At 41.0% G+C, this 16,710-nt stretch overlaps 1 protein-coding gene across 6 annotated transcripts in view; it reads left to right on the top strand.

Annotated features, from left to right (window-relative positions):
- Positions 1-9,000, top strand: part of LOC102683733 (lamin-B1) — a 66,056-nt gene extending 57,056 nt beyond the window's left edge. For 3 of the 6 annotated variants that reach the window (XM_015352010.2, XM_069192739.1, XM_015352009.2), the window contains 4 exons: positions 541-698; positions 1,406-1,500; positions 4,286-4,463; positions 7,842-7,928. In XM_015352010.2, the coding sequence (XP_015207496.2) occupies positions 541-698; positions 1,406-1,500; positions 4,286-4,435 (403 nt within the window). In that variant the 3' untranslated portion in view covers positions 4,436-4,463; positions 7,842-7,928. Of the gene's footprint in view, positions 1-540; positions 699-1,405; positions 1,501-4,285; positions 4,464-7,841 lie in introns of all 6 variants that reach the window. The other 3 variants (XM_069192738.1, XM_015352011.2, XM_069192740.1) reach the window with 3 other exon arrangements.
- The last annotated feature ends 7,710 nt before the right edge of the window (positions 9,001-16,710 follow it).

Genomic DNA, 16,710 nt, shown 5'->3' with positions numbered 1-16,710 from the left:
CCATTTAATGAGCCTTTTGCTACAGTGGTCAGTGATCATGAAAGTTCTGTAGGGCTTTATTTTCATAGCAACCTGTCTGAGAAGATGCTCTAAAAAATTGAACCGAGACAATACTGTTATGCTCCTGTAGCTTCTGTTATTAAAGAATAGAGGGTGGGAACTTTTGCCTATAGAACAGCCACAGGATCAGCTTTCCAATTATTGCATGATATGATAATTATCGATCCAAAAACTGCTTTTAAGTGTCACGCATTATTTTAACATCAAAGTGACCAGAAATACGGCACAAATAAAAAAAAAAACAATTTCTCCGCATTTGCTGCTTCTGTGGAATGGGCAATAGATTGAAATGTTGCAATACCTGGGGTTTCCTTTCATGAGGTTGAAAAGTAAACCGCTGCCTTGCATTACAACCGAATGCACATTCCTGATTTTGTACAGTGCAGAGTGAAGGCAGGAGGTTGTCAGAACACAGGGGGGAGCTCGTGCAGGCAGAGACGAAGAGGATAAGGGCTCGGCTGCTGTTTGTTTTGCTGACAGGACGAAGGAGGCTGCGATGAGCCTTCCTCCCACTCGCAGCCCCTGGACTCAGAGCCCCAGTTCCTCCACACACCCGGACTGGACCGAGGTGGTGCGGCCGGGCAGCAGGGGCCAGAACCGTCGCCTCTGCAGGCCAGCCTGGTCTCAGTCAGCTACAGGTGAGAGCCGGGCTCATCCACAGATTACAAGAGAATAATCTGCATTCTTGGCTACATTATATCATATACCAATGATGTTAACGAAGGTTAGCAGTGTTCATTGTATTATGAAGTAGTTCAGGTGGGGAGCTGTGTCAGCATGTGTAGGCTACAAAGGAACAAGTAAAGGTTTATTCCCTGCTGAAAAGAGAAGAAAGGAAACACAACGTTTCGGCTGTGGAGCCTTCTTCATGTGTGAGCCTTCCTCATTCACACCCCCACACTCTTTGCAGCATGGAATAAACCTATTACTTGTTCATTGTATTATGTCAAGCTACAGTGAGAATTGAGCCCCAACTAGCTCTGTTGGTAGAGCATGAGACTCATAATCTCAGGGTGGTGGGTTCATGTCCCGTGTTGGGTGCAAGGTTCTCTAATAACCCATACTGGGCCACAGCAGTATGGGGTGGTGCTGGCAGCGGAGGATCACGTTTCCCCGACAACGGCAACAACACTAGCACTACCTGCGCGGAAGACAGGCCTGTCAATCTACTGTACTTCTGTAGCTGCCATGAAAACTCTATGGATAGTGATGGGGGAACCATCCATAGGGTCGCCATAAGTCAACACCAACTCGACTGCACTCAACCCACCCACCCACAATGAGAATTCACATGCAGAGGACTGTGAAAGGCTTGTTCCAACTCTCACTGATGCTGTGTGTGCAGGGAGTTGGGCTGACTGGAGCTCCAGCTCCAGAAGAGGACCCGGCTCTAGTGTTCTGTTGGACAGGGGAAGCAGAGGTCCTACTCGCTCAGCAGGGGTATGTAGGAGTTTCATTCAGCTCTGTGCCCTGTTTTACACATGATAGCAACTAGAAATTGTGTCAAACTTGTGTTGCATGTCTTTTCAGCAATTCTGCAAGTCACCCAATTGTTAAGAAAGACCTAAAGGAAAACAAATCTGTATTTCTGGGGTGGTCCTACACTGGGAGGGTGTAGAAATGGTCCCTGATACCTACTGTGAGAGCACAATGCTTGAAGTGTGTTTGTCTTGTTCGATCTTTTGGAGGAACTGGTCCGAGCAACCTGTGACCAGTAGGTCACCTATAGAACTTGGAAAACATCTGATGAAAAAACTCACTATGAAGGTCCTTTCTGCTATCAGTACATTCACTTGGTATTTCATTATATGCAACACATACATGAACTAAAGCTTAAAAATAACAAAGGAAACTGATATACAGCTTTGTGGTGCCCATTTTATAGTGAAACCATGAAACATATGCTACCAGAAATACATTTTTGCCATTCACGATGTTTAATAAATGCTCTGACACAAGAGGTGAATTCAGCTATTATGCATTATTAAAATGCATAAAATTTTCAAATACATTCCTTTAATTTGTAGCCTGTTATAGAACAAATCGTATACTCATTGAGACTTGGAGAAATCATGATGCAAATTAAGCATGTCACCACAATTCCAAACCTAATTTACCTCACTTACAGGGATGTGTTGTGGTTGCATTCTGCTTTTCAAAATGTAGCTTAAAATTCTCTATTTGCAAAAATGCTGAAATCTGCATATTTCCATCCCTGTGCTAGCTCCCAGCAATCTGTAAGATTGTACAAGATCCAGTAACTTGCCAGGAGGCGTGTTTAATGGCAGAAATCAAATTAGGGGGAACTGAGTAGTTGCACTACAGGTTCATAATAGACGATAGTCTGGAAGAACTCCAAGGCTTCTCAATCAGTACACAGTATTTGGTTCATGTTGTGCGACAGTCCACTTGGTACCTTCTGACAGGAATAAAAGGAATGTGAGTGATTAATATCCAGGTTAATTTAGAAACTGGAAATCATCGTTTTGAGTTTTGGGATTTCACAAGTTTGAAGGACCGCGGTAGTGATCTAACAGAATAGTGTTTTTTGCCCCTGGGAATAAGGTTTTCATTTCCTGCATTTCTTTTTCTTTCCTCTTCAAGGAACCTGGAAGCCTGTAGAGATAAATGAACTTTGCTTGAAAACACAAGTTCTGGTCATCGAATTGTACACCAATACACACACTTTTTAGCATACATTTTAAAGAACTACAGTAATTGGCAACTGACCATATATGGAGCTGTCATATTTTTATAATGCATTTTATTTATTGACCATTTGGTTCGATATCACTTGTCCAGAAGAACAGTGCGTGAGCTCTTGTTATATTGCGTCCCACTGTTGCCACCTTTCTCACACTCCTTGTTTCTTAGCTTGTCTAACCAGTCTTTTCCCATGATGGGAATTAGTTCTCAGTGGCAAAGGGAGTGACAAGGGGAATCTCGGGGTGAGGCAGCAAGGGTTGGGCTGTTTTCTTAAACCTGAAAGTTGTCGTGTCACAATTGTTATGAAACCTTAGCATTTCTCTGAAGTAGATGAAGGTGGATGTCTCGTAAGCATTAATATCATGAGCAACCCGTTCCTAAACCATGGCCTTTAAAATGAAAAAGGTCTGCCCCCCACAGAATACGTCCTTGGCAGTCACTCAAGAATAATGTGAAATAATCATATGAAATTAGACAGACTAGTGAATGTATAAAGCTTATTTGTCTCAAACCATTCCGTTACCAGTCAAAGCTCTTGTCAAAAGAAGAAAGGTTTTGTAACGGGACACCGGGGGATCCATCCGAGACAGACAGGGTTAAAACCTGGAACATGAACAAGGAGTTAAAGAGAGTAATGAGGCCAGGCGCTCCGAGCCCTGGACTCAGACGGTCAGGACGCAGGGGAATAAGGCCTGCCCTCGGGCTACCCACGAGCCCGGGGAACAGGCCAGCCTTGTGGCACCCATCTCCCAGTGCTCAGCCAGGAGGAGGGAGAGCGACAGGCTTAAATAATGAGAGACAAAACAGGGGGCAGGTGCACGTAATCAACTAAAATACGAAAGGGTCGGAGGAGGGATGACGATTGTGAGTTTTCTAGTCTGATGTTTGGTGCAGTTTGTTTTGTTGGAGCACACAAGTAAATTGTCAACAGGGCGTCCATTTGTGAAGCCTAGTGTTGCTGGTCTTTGTGAGAACTTGAACAACACTGAATTTAATGATCCTTTTTTTCGCTTATCAACCTGTAGTTATTTTTGAGTGAAATCTGATTTGTCTGGTTTGCAGGGCATATCTTAGATATCGCAATGCTATTATAGGGTCCAAGTCAACACTCAGGATTGAGGACAAAGGTCAGAATGACCTTTGAGTGATTGCTAGGTGCCAGTGCTGATAGATGATATACCACTGATTTATTTTGTTTTAGACAGCTCAGCTCAGTCCAGTGGACCACTCTTGAGAAAGCCATTGAGGTCACTGAGAAAAAAAAAACGAACACGTTCCTTTCTCATGGTGGTGGAAGAGGTTAACCACATTGAGACAGTACAGTTCTAGAGGTCTTCTTGTCAGGCTCCCTGATTTGCCTTCTGGGATCTCAATCAGGCAGTCATGTGTCAGCATAATTGATAATTCCCCTCAAAATCAGGACATTAGCCCAATTGGCAACCAAGCTTTAGTCCAGGTGTATGACATGTAAAGACCCAGCCTGCGAATCTCTAACACTTACCATGTTGTTCAACCCCAGGGTAGACTGAACACCCTCAGATTCCATCTCCCTGGGTCCTTCTGCTCCCCTGGCTGGCAGCACAGCGCGGGGCTACAGCTTCTCCAATCCGCTCACAATTTGTCCTTCCAGCCCCCACTGCCGCGCCCCCCTCCTGTGGCGTCATGGTGACGGGAGCGTTCCTGAGTGAGTGCACCAGGTCAGACGGGCTTTTTCAAACCCTCCACTGCTACCGAATGGTGGATGACGAGCTTCTATGTCCACTCCACGTTCCATTGGTTCAGTCAAAACTGGCAAAAAAAAAGACATGACTGTCGAAGCCAAATAACAACTGTTTTTTTAATTCTCAAGAGTTTAAAATCAGTCGGTGACTGTAGCTCTTATTTTAGTTTGCACAAATATTAAGTTTGGTTTTTTAACAAGAAACAATTGGCACCGTCAAAGCACAGACGGATATTCAGGTGTTAAAATGGTAAATCGTTTTTGAAATGTTGTATTTTTTATGTGGAAAGAAAAATAACTGTACTTTTTAAAAGACACTACAGTTTTGGGAAATAGTAGCCTGACTTCACAGCAGCAGTTCTGGAGGTGTTCTTGTCCTATTATTTCAAACTCCTAGCAGGTCCATTTAGAATTTTTTGCACTAATTGGGTGAGGTGTTTTGCAGAAGATAAAAAAAGTAATTTCCTTTAAACACTTCCTGTAGGTAAATTTAATAATAAAAGTATTTTTTCTGGTGTTACATATGCAAAGGGATATACACTGATAGGTTAAGTTAATAACAGCGGATGCATAAAAACATGCTGTTGCACAACTTTTAATGAATACCTTCTGCGAAATTAATTACTTTTTAAATTACAGCATTTGTCACATATTAAAAATAATATCCAGGATTTACATTTGGTACAATGATAATCATAGTCATATCTTTTGGTGTCTTGTACCAGAACCTATGTTTACTGATGAACATGTCCCCAAAAAACTTTAATAAGGCGAAAGAGACAAGACGCGTCCTTCTGTAGGAAGTCCCAGGAGTGTCATCTGACCCTTCCCGATTGATCCCCAGGATCCGCTCTAGATCTGTTCTGACAACTGGTCAAAGACAACCTCTGTAGGAGGATCCCTTCCATCTTGAATGCCTTGATTTTCCTTACTTCGTCACCGTGTCTAAAAATTCACCTCCATACGAAGCAACACAAGCATTTCCAGCATCTTGCTCGGTGGCACGACATTAAGTCTGCACGAGCCAGAATCTGGTTGGATATCTGCCGTGCGCCTTCACAGTAATTCAGGCTTGCCCAGAAGCTTGCACATTCCTTGTGTGTAGACTGAGCTCACAGTCTGCTTGCACTGCCAAGTGTCACTAACATGTTCCTTTGTCTTCTGTTATATACAGGATATGTTCAAGTATAAGAGTCTGAGAAGAGTCTGAACTACAAGTGTACATAATTAAAGACCGAAAAAGAAAAAGACAACTGAATAATCAGATTGTTCATAAACATTGATTTAGTCATTGAAAATGCGTGAATAACAAACAGCATTTTCTTTTGCAGTTCTTTTTGTGGAAACATATGCATGCGGCTGATGCATTCTGTATATACACTTGTATATACGCCGTATATACGCTTAGATGTACTGTATATAGTGTATACTAGGAATAGTGTGTTGGGTCTCTGCAGTTCCCAAGAACATATTCTACAAAGTTCTGAACTGTCTGAAGCCACGTTTCTCCTTAACCTTCTTGCAACATTGCCTACAGGTGATGGCGTGCTGGTATCTGGAATTGAACTGCATGCTTCTCCAGCTTTCTATAGGACCAAGCTCTGGGGATTGTTGTGGCCGGAGACCATGACGAAATCTGTCTCGTGCTCCTCACATTCACCACCTATTACCCGCAACTGAGACTCTCACTCGCTGTACAAACTGAACTTGCCATTACTACCGTAGACATTACAATTCATGATTCTAGCAATTTGCTCTGCACTGTGTGTGTGTGTGTGTGTGTGTGTGTGTGTGTGTGTGTGTGTGTGTCCTGGGATGCACATAGATGCCATCCAGGGCATATCCTTCCTTAAACCTAATGTTTCCTGGGATAAGTATTGGGCCTAAGCAGAAAGAATGTGATGTGATATACTCTATATATATGCTCTGCAAGCAGAGATGTATACATACACAGGGTCATCCAAATGTAATGTGACACCAAAGTCAAAAGCTTTAATTTTGTTGTATGTAAACAAGCAATTTGTATTTGTGATGATAGGATTAGTATGAATGATAAATGTTTCATTTTGGGGTAATCTGATAATTGAATCATATTAAATGTCATGTCACGATCGTAAACCCCTCCTCTTAAGGATGCTCCAGCCCTTCCTCGTTTACCTAATCTCCTGCACCTGCCTCCTGTTCCAGTCTCCCTGTTAAAAGCCAGGCGCTCCCATTATTCCAGGCTCAGCTTTGGAAGATGGGCACCCAGAAGCCCGCCAACCAGCAAGTCCAGGAGTGGCTCAACGGCACAGGCTTCGCAACGGCCGTCTGGGTCCGGGGTCTGGGAGCGCCTGGCCCCCGATACCCTTTTTTATTCCCCTGACCCTTCGCCGGATCCCGCTCTGGCTTTCAACTCTGTCTAGTCTTTGTCAAGGATGGACCATCTAGATGGACTGTCTAGTCTTTGTCAAGGAAGGACCACCCGGCTCAGGACATTTGCCCCTACAAACAAATAAGTCCGAAGGGTGTTTCTTTACAAACACCCTTCGGACTTATTTGTCTTGGATCACGCTCCCCCCTCGAGCACTAGCCCACCTTGGACACGCCCCCCAGTTCTTCCAGCCCCGATCCTAGTCCTTTATTCCCTGTTTTTGTCTCACTCCCATCCGGATTTTGCCGTAAAAAGTAAAATTTAGTTCAAGAGTTACTTTTTGCTTGCAGATCCTTTTAAAGGTAATAGCTGCTTGAAGTCTAAAACCCACTGAGCCGCTTCCCTGTTTTGGGGTTGTTCTGAATTCTGTTGTTCCTTCAGCATGTAAAATTGCTGTTTCTTAGAATTTGCACTTACAAATCACATTTAATATTCAGGAGAAATGAGTACTGGTAGAGTTTAGAGTGAAAATCCAAGTTTAGACTTCATTGTTTCAACTGCCCCAACACTTTTGGAAACCAGCTCAGATTGGCTGGAATACTGTTGTTAATTTGATGTACAGCACAGAATAACATCATTAATCATAGTTTTTACACAGAACCAGAGGTCTCAGCAAATGTTCAACTAAAAATACATGTGAAGAAGGTTTATTGTATTGTTTATATGCTGCATTTTATATCCTGGGGGAAAATGCTGGAAATACAATAATGGTGTGAATTAAACATTTGCAATATTTATTATACAGGCTGAATGGCCTCTTGTTTGCAAATTTCCTTATGCATATATGTTTTGATTTAAGGAGGTATCTTAGCATGAAACAGTATGTCTGTGGGGCATGCAGTCTGTTACACTTGCAGCAGTAGTCTGGTAAAAGCTCATTAGAATCGTGTTGTCTGCCAGGACGATACTGATGAAGAATACAATTCCTCTTTGCTCTTACAGCCGTCTCTAGGTGGAGTAATGTATGTGGGTCAGCCTAGCCCCTTTGGGTCAGCCCTGCAGAGGTATTCCGCCAACCCAGTGTACAACATCCCACCACTCAGAGCAGCGCACAGCAGCCACAACAAAATCAGAGGACAGTGATAAGAGGCTGGACTACAAGATCCATCCAGAGAAGGAGAGAGAGGAGCTGCATCAACTGCATAGCTTAGTGTTTACAAGAGAACGTCTTGTTGAGGGTTGTTTTTAAGGAACTGGCATGTGAACTGATTTTGAGCACTTGGTCTTGAATAAGCTGACGTATGTTAGCATTCTTGCATGCTTATGTTAAACACTGCGATTGGAGTAATCACCCATGGAGGTAAGTCAGCTTTTACCATTGCTCCTTCCAGACCCAGATTAAGTGCCTCAACTCTGGAGGGCTGAAAAATAAGTCTACCTATACTGAGATCACCACTGTCACCTTCCAGGTAAAATGCACTCAACGGACTGTTGACATTAATCGCTTAAAGAACAGAGCATCTGTAAATGGTTGTCAATTTTAGGAAATGGTTTTTGATCCCACGTGTTTTACATGGCAGAGGAAAATGGATGAAGTGCAAATTCACTGTAATCCCTGCGAGATATATCTGCTCTCTTTAAGAATGTAATCTTTCGCCTTCTGCAACAGATAACAGCTTGGCAACACTATGCTGGGTCAGAAGTGTCATTGCTCCCACCTTCTTTGTAAGTTTTCAGCAATATCCATACAGTGTAGTGAAAACCGTTTATTATCAATATATATATTATCAATATTAAAAATAAACAGAGTTTAACGACAGGAAATTGATTTCAGTTGTCAGATCAGGTATACGCATACCTTAGCTTTGTGCAACAACCTGAAACTTTCAGGTACCACAAATAATATTATTGTTGGGTCTGTATTTGACTGTTTTCTCTAATAGCCTTAATGTGTTTGTCACTGGCAGAATGTGTAAACAAAATTAACTGCATTGACTTCCTCAGTAATACACTTGAGCACATGTGCTTTCGGCTGTGTATACTTTTAGGATCTGTTGATGAGGCCAATTTGTTTTTTTTTTATATTTCTGTATTAGAAGTTCTTACCACAGTGCGTCAGTTTCTTTGGACCATTGTTATTCAATAAAATATGGCTGGCTAATCCCAAATGTAGAAGAACCTGTCCATCCATTCATCCACTCATCCATTCATCCATTATCAGAGAGCTGCCTATTCCTAGTAAGGGTTGGAGCAGCTTCTCTAGTCTATTCAACCTGCACATCCTAGAAACAAGACTGCACCCTGACAGGACCTGCCTGTCTGTCAAGGGCATGGGCATAGGTACAGGGAGATAGTCTTGAGAGTCCCAATACAATTACTTATGAGTCGCATACTGGTAAGGATTAGAAACACCTGCAAGTAATTGAGAAATCAGACAATTAATCTGTTTAACAGAGAGAACTCTGGGACCCTTCAAGAGCACATAGATTATAGTTCTCAATGACCTCTAATGAATTCTAAAAAATCACATGTTTGATCACAAATGAATTGTTCCATAACTTACAAATTAGTGACTTAGTGGTAACATACAGCAGAGGTTCTCAATGGTCCTTCTGGTTTTGATCCCATTCTGAGCTTAATTACCTAATTGAAGCCTAAATTGAATTTATGTTGCTAGACTGTGATAGCTTTTTCTCCTCAGATGTTTGGGATTTTACATTACTTCTGCAATGAATGTTTAAGTACTGATAGCTGTAAAACAGTTCATATTAATCATATTGTGTTCTATGGTGTAAATGAGAACTTAGGTGGAACAAACTCCAGCAACTGTGTGGTCCACTGGGAGCTGCTTTCCGACAACACCTACTGGATCTCAAGGAGCAGGGTTGGGCATCCACAATGTAGGGTCACTACTTCACAGACAGCATGACTTTGGAAAGTGGGAGGAGACTTGAGTACCCAGAGAAAGTCCATATTAAGACAGAGAGAACATGCAAACTCCACATAGTGGACTCCCCAGCCATGACTCAATAGCTGTGAGGCAGGAGGTTAAGCACACTGCAATCCTGGTAGAAACAAATCTTAGAAATTCAGTTTATTCCAAGTCACATTGTGCACAGAGCGGGGCAATATACCATCTTGGTCAAATAAATGTTTTCAGCAGACCCCACACGTAAGAATGCACGATTGCAGACAGACATAAAACATGGTACAGGAGACACCTTTGCAGACTTTCAGGTCTTGAATTCATAAGAAAAACATACAGAAACCATATTTCTTAATTTGTAACTGACTAAAACATTTTGTGACACTACACTGATGTGGTTTAGCAATTACTTTGAAAAATGATGAATACCCATGACATTAAACTGTTCATGTTAGTTAAACCATGGAAACTCTGTCCAGTTGTGCTACAACTGAAACTACAATTCATCTTCATTGTTACCTACAGGGGAATTTGCAAGAACAGGTTTACAGGTGCAGACTAATCTGTCCTTTCTGAAGCTGCATTATGGCTTTCTCTTCTGAAATGACTTTTTTCCCAATCATTATTTTTCTGCTACCGAATTTAAATTGCTAGCACCTGTTGGTGTTGTGAAGGGGTCATACTGTGGATTTGTAGTCAACTTTGCTATACAGGTTAAATCATGAAGTTCAAACGGTGAAAGAAGCTCTGCATTAATGCAGAATCAGACAGCAGGGTGGTGCAGGGATGAGTGTTGCTACCTAGCAGCTCTGGGATCCCGGGATTAATTCCTGGGGTGCTGTCTGTGTGCAGTTTGTATTTTTGCCCTGTGTTCACATGGGTTTCCTTCCACAGTCTCAAAACAGGGGCAGGTTAACTGGCTTCTGGGAAAACTGGCCCTGGGGAGAGACTGTGAGTGTGAGTGAGTGTGTGTGAAAGTGTGTGTGAGTGTGAGTATCTGTCAGTGTGTGTGAGTGTCTTTGAGTGTCAGTGTCTGTGAGTGTGAGTGTGTGTGAGTGAGTGTCTGTGTTTGTGTGAGTAAGTGTCTGTGAGTTTGAGTGTGTGTGAGTGACTGTGAGTGAGTGTGAATGTATGTGTAGATGATGTCTGCCCTGTAATGGAATGGCGTCCAGCCCAAGGTGTACCCTGATTTGCACCTGTAAATGTGCTGGGTTAGGCTTCAGCTTCCCTGCGACCCTGTACTGGAAAAAGCACTTAGAAAATGGATAGATGTACTGGTATTTGGCTTTAATTGTGTAAAGTGCCTTATTTGCCTAGGAAATAATAATGGTCAAAGTGGCACTTTCTTATGCTATCTGTCAGATTTAAAAACAAAATAGTTTTGAATTTTGTCATATAGAAATTTGACTTGAAACCCTTTTGCAATACTTATTTTTAAGTATGTTCATGTTTTTTGTGGTTTTAATCGCTTTAATTGCTTGAAAGTTTGTTAAATGATTAGTGATAATACACAAATACTAAAAGGGAAAAGGAAAATGCTTTTAACAAGTCGGAATATCGTGATATATTGGTACCTGTAAATCAGGCCACAGCCATAGTAACTGAATTAGCCTGGTCTTTGGGTGAAAAAAGCAGATTTGCTTCCCTCAAGTGGTGATATGAAGCATAACAATCAATGGTTATTTAAAAAGTTTAAAAAGTTAAAAGAATAATTTAAACATCTTCTAAAATGCATTTAATTAACATACTGCATGACAAATTAAGGTTGGTCATCCAAAACAAAGTTGTGATCTGGCAAAAGTAGAGTACATTAATGAAACCTGATATATTTAGCAGGTAAAAATGAAACAAATTAGGTTGTTTGCATGCTGTTCTAGAAGAGTATTTGTCATTTGATGAAATGTCATGCCAAATGTTGAAAGCACAAGACTTTCTCTTAGCTACATGTTACACAACTCTTAAACATGTTGCTTTGCAATAAAACACAATAAAACAAATAATTTGTATTTTATTTCCTTATAGTTTTTAAACAACGCCCTTTGAAAGTATTGACACAGTGAAGACAAAACTGTGATTCTAATAATATTCACTTCTCATAAAAACACTTGATAAGTATTGATCCAAAGTATTTTGTTTATTAAAAAAATAATATAATCTATTATCAAAGTCAATTAAGCTCTACCCCATTTGAATCAAACATAGGTAACATTAGTTAAATATGTTTATTTTGTTAATAATAATTTCTTACACTTATATAGCGCTTTTCTGGACACTCCACTCAAAGCGCTTTACAGGTAATGGGGACTCCCCTCCACCACCACCAGTGTGCAGCCCCATCTGGATGATGCGATGGCAGCCATAGTCCGCCAGATGCTCACCACACATCAGCTATCAGTGGGGAGGAGAGCAGAGTGATGAAGCCAGTTCAGAGATGGGGATTATTTGGGGGCCATGACTGATGATGATGATGACCAATAAGAAATGTGTCCAGGACACCAGGGTTAACACCCCTACTCTCTTCAAGAAACACCTTGGAATTTTAATGACCATAGAGAGTCAGGAACTTGGATTTACATCTTATCTGAAGGACAGTGACTTTTTACAATAAAGTGTCCCCATCACAATACAGGGCCATTAGGACCCACATAGACCCCAGGGTGAGCACCCCCTGCTGGCCCCACTAACATCTCTTCCAGCAGCAACCTTAGTTTTTCCCAGGAGGTCTCCATCCAAGTACTGACCAAGCTCACACCTGCTTAGCAGCAGTGGGCTATCAGTTATGGGTTGTAGGATGACATAGCTGTTGATTAGAACCTCGTTGAACCCCTTTAATTTGAAGGAGAAAAAAGTATTGGAACAACTGGCAGGCTGGTGTCTCTTGTTGGTCAGCTGTAAGCTGTTGGGCAATTAGGCTCATAACAGAACTGTGAACATCTTATTATACTACTGTATTTTGCTTGGCTGTCAATGTTTGGAATCAGCATTTTAAAGTCAATATTTGAAACAATAATGGGCACACCAAAATTCACAATGTACTGTAGAATCTACTGAAGAAACAGACCATGGGTTTAATTACCAATTAGCAAAGAAGAAGTCAGCCAAGACAAATATGTGCAATTTGTTAATGGAAAAATCATCAGAGCTCTCAAGAAAAACCCTTTAACAGCCTTTAGTGAAATTGCTGGCAGTCTGCAGAGTCCAGGGGAGAAGGTATCACAGTTACAGTTTGTAGGAAAGCAGAATTACAAAGCCTAAGCCACATGTAAATCACTCATCAGTATCAAGACCAAAAAAAGACAGATTATATTTTACTCAGAAGTAAAAAGATGAGGCATGAGTCTTGTAACAAAGTTGTGATGAACTTTTTAACATAATGATAGAAAGTTATAAAAAGTGGAAAAAAGTAACCGTAGATTCTCTGAAGATTATGGTCTCATCTGTGAAGCATGGTGGAGGTAGTGGGGATACCACCTGCAGAACTGGCTCACTCATTTTTTTGATTATGTACCTAATGACAGCAACAGAGCGAATTCTGAAGTTTACAGAAACATTTTGTCTGCTTAGGTAGAAGAAATGATTCCATACATATTGGGCAGCACTTCACGATGCAGAAAGACATCGAACCAGAACACAAGGCCAATACAACCTAAAAGTTTAGACCAATTATTGCCTCAAAGGAGCATTTTAATATCTCGGTACTAACTGCATGGTCACTTGAAATCACTGGGTTGAGCACAAAGTATGTTTCTGTTTTATTACGATCAAACACATTTATATTGTACTTATCATTCATATTAATCTCATTATCTCATACAAAAAATGCTTAAAATAATTTCTGGCATTGCTATTCCAGTAGGCCTGTAAGTACAATAAATGCTGTTTTCAACGTTGAAGCAGTATTCATTTATTTTAATGAACTGGGCTTCTCCTCTCATGCACCTAATTTCACTTCAAAGTGAAATGACTTAATATCACTTCAAATCATTGATAATAAGCAAAGGGAGTCAAGAATTCAAAACACCTCATTAAACATCTAGGTTTTTAAAGTTGTACGATGTTATATTGATATTGTACACAAGCTTTAAATGAATGAAAAGACATTTGGTTCTGAAACATCTTGTAGACAAATATAGACAGGCAATAGAAACAGAATATTAGGATATGTCATGAAAAACCTAGAAATGAAATCTGGTGATGTTATGTGACGTTTGTCCACTAGTAAATATTCTTTAAAACGTTGTCATAGAATTCTTAAACATGGTACAAAAAGATTTTGCTGCTCTGGAATTAGTCCATAACCCTTCCAGGGCTAAAATGAATGCCTTGCACTGATGGGCTGATGGGCTGAAGGAAAAAAGCCTTCAGATGAAGATAAGATCAATTTATTGGCCATATACAATTTCTTGCATTAGGAATTTGTCTTTTCACATACCCCAACTTGCTCTCCATGAGACACACAGACAGGGAGAGAACCTCGGGGTCACACTGCAGGGTCAGCCATTTATATAGCACCACTGGAGCAGTTGGGGTAAAGGGCCTTGCTCAGGGCCCCAACAGAGTAGGATTCCTCTGCCAGCTACAAGATACGAACCAGCACCCATCCAGCCACAGGCACGGATCCTTAACCACAGAGCCACCACGCCACACTGCACCACAACCCCACCACCTTTAATATCTTGATGAGAGCAGACCTGGTCAAAATCCTTAATGACACTGATAAAGTCAACTCAGGACTTCTTCACAAAACAGTGAAGAACAAACGAGTGGACATGTGAGAAAACTACATGGAAGTGCATCTAAAACTGAGAACAGGAGGGCTCTTTTTTACTCAGAAGCTGCTGTGCCCAGCCATGTTGTTGAAGCTGATACATTCTTTTTCAACAAAGAGCTCGAAGAGATCCTTAGATCAGTTAAGTAGCATCCAGGTGGGCTACATGGTCTGCATGGCTTCCAGTCGTTTACAACTTTTCTGATGTTCTTACCCTTTCTGGGATTTAAAATGTATTTATTATTATTTAAGTGTATTGTTGTTATTGAAACTTTGTGAACCACAACAACAGCAGCGGAAAGGTGTTTACAAAGCAATTCTAATGGCATTATTTGACCCCAAAAATGAAGCAAGTGCACAAATTAAAATTTGTAGGAAGAAGTGCATTTAGAGTTGAACATTTTCTCTTTATTGAATACTTTTTGAGGAACTTAGGATCACACAAAATGACCTGAACAGACTACACACTCACATTATTGAAAGTGACACTCTTTCACCCTGACACCTTGCAAGAATGGGTGAGTGTGGCTTATGTGTTTGAAGACGAGTGTAGATATTGCACACTCTGTACAATCCACATGTGGATACTGTGCTGTCAATCAATCAACATTTATGTATCAAATGCACAACAATAAAGTGTGCAGCAGTAGTTGCTGGCAATGAAATGTCTTTTCTGCACGCTCACTGGAGGGGAGGGGGTAAAAATCACAAAATTAACGTTATAAAATAAGGCTACATAATAATACATACTTGTGCAATAGAAATGGAATAAAATAAACTCAGACAGAGCTCAATATAAATAGAGCTGTGATGTGTCCAGGCTGTATGCAATACATTATGTCCAAGTAGTGCAGTGCAGTATGTCGAATGCAGGCTGACTTATGTATAGGAACCACGCCATATGCTTTCCAGCAGAATAAAGACACTGCAGATCAGCATTTTGATTCCAATATGAAGTGATGTGTTTTCTATTAAACGTATAGCATGGCTATGAAGGCATTTTGTCCCTTTGCGTGTTTCAGAAATGGAATTTGCACACTCCTTGAGGAAAAGCATGGGCAAGGGTGAATGTCATCCACTGGAAAGCAGCAAAAAAAAAGTCAAATAATTTTGCCACAAGGGGGGATAATTAGACAGTGCAGCTTAGCACATAACTGCATTCCAATGAAGAATAGAGATGAAAAGACAGAAACCAGACCATATCAGAAAGAGTGCCTGTGAGCTCAGTGGACTTATCTCTTGCAGAGGTAGGAACTGAATAGCACCCCGCAAATTCCAAGACTTAAAGTTACTCCACAATCACTAATCTGCGATGTTGAGAGCCCAGATAGAAAATGTAAAGGAAAAGGCAAGGTTTTGATTCAGTTTTCTCTAAATTCACTTCTAACCAGATATTTCACAGGTTCAACAACTTGACTATTTTGAAAAGCTCAGTCACTGCTTTACAACATGCAGGGTCAAATTGCATGCAATAGGTATTAGGGATTTCTATCTAACACAGGTGACATGGTGATGTGGTGGTCAGCAGTATTGTGTCACTAGTCCTGGTTTCAATTAGGATCTGAGGGACCTTCTGTGTGGTGTTTGCATGTTCTCCCTACAGTTTTTCCACATGGGTTTTCTTCAGTGACCTGCCCAGGGTCTAGACTCACCTGGCTCACTGCATATCGGTAAGGACTGCCATTGAACAGGGTATTTTCTCTCACTGTACCTTCTAATAGAGAGAAATCATATTTTACCCTTTAAAGAATTCTTGCGGTGCTATGGTAGCAAAAAATTCCCAGTTCCACCTTGCAATCGAAAAATAATACAATATACTAAATTAGCGATTAAAAAATGCAGGTGTTTGTGTATCGAAATTCATGCAAAGGAAAGATTAATGGTTAAGAGGTTAGAAAAAGAGTATCTCGGTTGATCATCATGTGCTATTTAACGCCTCCTGCCATTATTCGTCCAGGGCAGGGTTAATATCTCACAGACAGGTTCACCGCAGTTCACACACTGTAAAGATTTGCAATAATACATTGCTACGGTGTGTACTGACGTCATCCGGGCATTGCGTAACTGACAGAGAAACGCCAAATCAGACACCTTCTCGGCGGTGACGTAGTTAAAGCGCATAAGCAGTGTATTTATAGAGCCTATTTAAGCTGTGCTGCTGCTGCTGGTCTGTTCAG

The sequence above is a fragment of the Lepisosteus oculatus genome, chromosome 7, assembly GCF_040954835.1.
Source record: "Lepisosteus oculatus isolate fLepOcu1 chromosome 7, fLepOcu1.hap2, whole genome shotgun sequence".
NCBI lineage: Eukaryota > Metazoa > Chordata > Actinopteri > Semionotiformes > Lepisosteidae > Lepisosteus > Lepisosteus oculatus.
Note: the sequence above shows the minus strand (reverse complement) of the source record. Positions and strands in the feature narration are given on the sequence as shown.